Here is a 4,994-nt window from a genome sequence, read left to right on the forward strand (position 1 = left end):
TGACATCCAAATTGCTGCCGTTGTGTCCTTGGGCAGGACACTTCACCCTTGCCTCCGGTGCCGCTCACACTGGTGAATGAATGATGAATGCATGATTGCAAACTGGCAGCCTCGCTTTCGTCAGTCTACCCCAGGGCAGGTGTGGCTACAAATGTCTACCACCACCAGGTGTAAATAAATGACGGTTTCTCACTTCTCTGTGAGCGCTTCGAGTATCTAATAATAGAAAAGCGCTATATAAATTCTAATCCATTATTATTATTATTTAGATGGCCCAGGTGGGCCTTGTCATCTAATCACCTAGATAGATAGATAGATAGATAGTACTTTATTGATTCCTTCAGGAGAGTTCCTTCAGGAAAATTAAAATTCCAGCAGCAGTGTACAGAGTTGAGATCAATTTAAATAAAAGTAAAAAGTAAATAATGGGGGTTTAAATGGAAACAAAATAGAGAAATATTACAATAAGAATAAAAACTAAAAAGCAACAATGGGAATACAAATATAACAGTAAAATAAGAATATAACCTGTCACCTTTATTAGCAGCAGCCGTGACGAGGCGAGTGGTTGTTGAGTTGGAGGTGTTGCTGAGAGACACAGACACAGAGGACACTTTGCACCATTTTGAGGAAAATAAAACAGTGCAATACCCAGAATTCCGAGCTGTCCTGGCAGTGTGTGGTGGTCTGAAGAACCCACTAGAGGGCAACCTCTACAATCATTTATATTTATTTATTTATGAAATGTTTTTGTTAACAAGTTAAAGGTGTTTACTGATAACACAACATGTATAGATTCCTTTCTTTCATGAAGACAAGAATATAAGTGTGTGTATTACCTGATTGTGATGACTTGCATTGGTTGGAATCAGACAGTAGTGATGATAACGTCCACATTTTCAAATGGAAGTCCTCCTTTCTGTCCAATACCACATTGAAGTGCTTAGTTTTCCAGCTTCCATACTCCTTCTTTTACACTTTACAAGAACTACATTGGCGCCAAGTACGGTGCGAGAGTCTGTTGGAATAAAAAGTGTTTCTCGCCTTCCTGTCGGTCGTTTTTTCTTAATAATGATCTGGCAGCAGCCAGCGTCACCTCACAAGACCCTCGGGTGACGTCTTGGTGAAGATTGATGATCGCTCATTTTTAGGTCTATTTTTTGAATGCCTGGCTGGCGATCGACCGGTAGCTCGTGGTCAACGTAACAAGCACCCCCGCTTTACAGGAACCTTCCGGGTAAATAAAAGTACCCCTCTGGGTTTCCATCAGGAACTACCTGGGTAGATCTGGTGTTTTACCTTAAAGCGTTCTCTGGCTAGTGTATCAAATATTCATGCCCTGGTTGCCCGAATGAGAGTCTATAAGAATAATCCCTGGTGTCAAAGCAAGTCAGGACTGGATGCGTGCGAGTCTCGGTCTCAAGGGGGCTTCGGCCTTGGCTCGGAAGCTCTCCCAGTAGGCGGGGTCTTCCTCGGTCAAAGGTGAGGCGGAGGCCATGAGGTCAGAGAAGGACAGCTGTGTGAAGGCAGGAGCAGGGACATACCAGGTAGGACGCTGGGAGGGAAGAAGATGAATAATTACGTATAGGAAGACTTAGAGAAAAGAAGTCGAGCAAAGTCGTTATGGACAACACCTCCCAAGCACGCTCAGTGGAAGACTCAGACTCCCAAAATGCAACACGGAACGACCAAGGAAGTCCTTCATAGACTGTATAATGCATAAGTTCCTTTTTGACCTTACTTAAATGTATAATAGATAGCTGGGTTGGTAGAGTGGCCGTGCCAGCAACTTGAGGGTTGCAAGTTCGATTCCCGCTTCCGCCATCCTAGTTACTGCCGTTATGTCCTTGGGCAAGACACTTTACCCACCTGCTCCCAGTGCCACCCACACTGGTTTAAATGCAACTTAGATATTGGGTTTCACTATGTAAAGCGCTTTGAGTCACTCGAGAAAAAGCGCTATATAATATAATTCACTTCACTGTATTTACATTATTCACGTGTGAGTAATGCTGTATAATTATTTATTTATATTATTCACATTTGAAAAATGCTGTATAATAGACTATTTATATTTTTCACATGTGAATAATGCTGAATAATAGACTGTATTTATGTTATTCACATGTGAATAATGCTGTATAGTAGACTGTATTTATGTTATTCACATGTGAATAATGCTGTATAATAGACTGTATTGATGTTATTCACATGTGAATAATGCTGTATAGTAGACTGTATTTCTGTTATTCACATGTGAATAATGCTGTATGATAGACTGTATTTATGTTATTCACATGTCAATAATGCTGTATAATAGACTGTATTTATGTTATTCACATGTGGATAATGCTGTATAATAGACTGTATTTATATTATTCACATGTGAATAATGCTGTATAATAGACTGTATTTATGTTATTCACATGTGAATAATGCTGTATAATAGACTGTATTTATATTATTCAAATGTGAATAATACTGTATTTATATTATTCACGTGTGAATAACGCTGTATAGTAGAATGTATTTATATTATTCACGTGTGAATAATGATGTATATTAGACTGTATTTATGTTATTCATATGTGAATAATGCTGTATAATAGACTATATTACTCACATGTGAATAATGCTGTATAATTACTGTATTTATATTATTCACATGTAAATAATGCTGTATAATAGACTGTATTTATGTTATTCACATGTGAATAATGCTGTATAGTAGACTGTATTTATATTATTCACGTATGAATAATGCTGTATAGAAGACTGTATTTATATTATTCACATGTGAATAATGCTGCATAATAGACTATTTATAATATTCACATGTGAATAATGCTGTATAATAGACTGTATTTATATTATTACATGTGAATAATGCTGTATAGTAGACATTTATTTATGTTATTCACATGTGAATAATGCTGTATAATAGACTGTATTTATATTATTCACATGTGAATAATGCTGCATAATAGACTGTATTTATATTATTTACATGTGATTAAATTTGTATAATGCTGTATTTATATTATTCACATGTGAATAATGATGTATAATAGACTGTATTTATATTATTCACATGTGAATAATGCTGTATGATAGACTGTATTTATATTATTCACATGTAAAAATACATGTGAATAATATAACTGTGGTGCTGAATTTCCTCCAGGGATCAATAAAGTACTTTCTATTCTATTCTATATTGGATACAATTAGGACCGGCTTATAAAACATTTTGCCCAACGATATATTGCCCAGCAAATTACTGCGGATAAACAATATTATTGTCAACATTATTTTGGGACCAAATGAACCACTGATGCATCATAATAATGCAAGTAAACCCTTTCAAATGCAATCAACTTGTATTCCTCTTGTATTTTTTTAAATACAGGAGATTGTAAATCTCTGGAGTCTACATCAACTTCATTTAGTTTTTTTTATGTTTTTTGTTTTTCGCCCTTTTTTGTCAAACAAAACTATGTTTTTCACAAAATATGCAAAATCTTCCACCAAAAATATTTTTTAAAGTGGAATATTTGATGTGACGTAAACGGGATTGAGGTGGTGGGGGTAAGGGGTAGCGGGGGGTGTATATCGTAGCATGCCGGAAGAGGGGTTCTGGGTATTTGTTCTGTTGTGTTACGGTGCGGATGTTCTCCCGAAATGTGTTTGGTGTGGGTTCACAGTGTGGCGCATATTTGTAACAGTGTTAAAGTTGTTTACACTGCCACCCTCAGTGTGACCTGTATGTTAATCAAGGCATACTTGGTCAACAGCCAATCAATCCACTACGTTACTCTCTTACTGTCTCGGTCCCTGCCCCTCCTTCACAATTTGTTTTGTTTTCAACGTACGTACATTGAAAATACACGCAACCCTGACTCAAAACGCCAGACATTTGAGGCATTTAAGAAACCCCACCCGGACAGCCCCTCAAAAGAGGACATGTCCGGGGAAAAAGAGGACGTATGGTCAGTCTACTTACTGCAGAGGATGGCATCTTCATGGGTCCTAATGCCACGGCAACATGGTGGTCTTCATCGAGTAAACTCTCCTGCACACACAAAACATTTATTCGGTCTACTAATACAACCGTTGTGAGCACAATCTGCGTATCGACGTTGACTTTAGAAAAGCAGAAACAACAAACAATGGAAACTGGTTGCCCTTGAACATGCGGTGCCTTCAGAAGCCACAACAATGGCTGCATGTGTGTACATCCTTTCCAAGTAGGGTTGCTCACAGTTTCTTGGTAAGGCAGCAACATGTGACGACACATTGTGCTCAACTTCATGAAGACGGTCCTCAATAAGCTGTGCTTGCCCCAGTATGGGTGGACTAGATGTTGGCACTGTAGTGGCTGCTGTTGGCAGGAGGTCTGTGCTCTTGTGTCATCCTTTTGCGTTTCTCTCTTGTTTTCATTTGTTTATGTTAGGGATGCACCGATTAATCGGTAACCGAATATATTCGTCCGAATATGGCAAAAAAAAGCCACATTCGGCCTTCGGTGGAATGAGTTAAAAACAAGGCCGAATAGTGGCGTGTGACGCAATTTTTTGACGCGGTGACGTTGGGATATGTTGTGTACCTGTATAAGTGTATGAGGTTACAAGCACACACTTATTGAGATTTAGTGGGGCCTCTGTTTACATTATTAGCCTGTTGTGTAGGCTACCTGTATAAGTGTATGAGGTTACAAGCACACACTTATTGAGATTTACTTAAGCCTTCTGTTTACATTATTAGCATATCTACTGTGGCTAAGCAGACTTTTGCCAAAAGGACAATAATTCATTTGTTGTGGGTTTATCCACTTTATTTTTTTTTTGAAATGCATGTTTTGTTTGAAGGCCTAATATAAATGAAAAACTTTGCTTTTTTTTTGAAAAGCAAAGACTACTGGAATATTAAAAAAATGTCAATATTCAATAAAAAATGACTTTATTTGAAAAACATGTCTAAATATTTATTCTAGG

The 4,994-nt window shown here is 37.6% G+C and overlaps 1 protein-coding gene across 2 annotated transcripts in view; it reads right to left on the reverse strand.

Moving 5' to 3' along the window:
- Positions 1 to 714: 714 nt before the first annotated feature.
- LOC133564772 (L-aminoadipate-semialdehyde dehydrogenase-phosphopantetheinyl transferase-like) overlaps positions 715 to 4,994 on the reverse strand; it is a 26,434-nt gene continuing 22,154 nt past the window's right edge. For both annotated transcript variants that reach the window (XM_061919260.1, XM_061919261.1), the window contains 2 exons: positions 4,004 to 4,072; positions 715 to 1,555 (listed from right to left, as the gene is read on the reverse strand). In XM_061919260.1, the coding sequence (XP_061775244.1) occupies positions 1,391 to 1,555; positions 4,004 to 4,072 (234 nt within the window). In that variant the 3' untranslated portion in view covers positions 715 to 1,390. The remainder of the gene's footprint in view (positions 1,556 to 4,003; positions 4,073 to 4,994) is intronic.

The sequence above is a fragment of the Nerophis ophidion genome, linkage group LG13, assembly GCF_033978795.1.
Source record: "Nerophis ophidion isolate RoL-2023_Sa linkage group LG13, RoL_Noph_v1.0, whole genome shotgun sequence".
In the NCBI taxonomy this organism is placed as follows: Eukaryota; Metazoa; Chordata; class Actinopteri; order Syngnathiformes; family Syngnathidae; genus Nerophis; species Nerophis ophidion.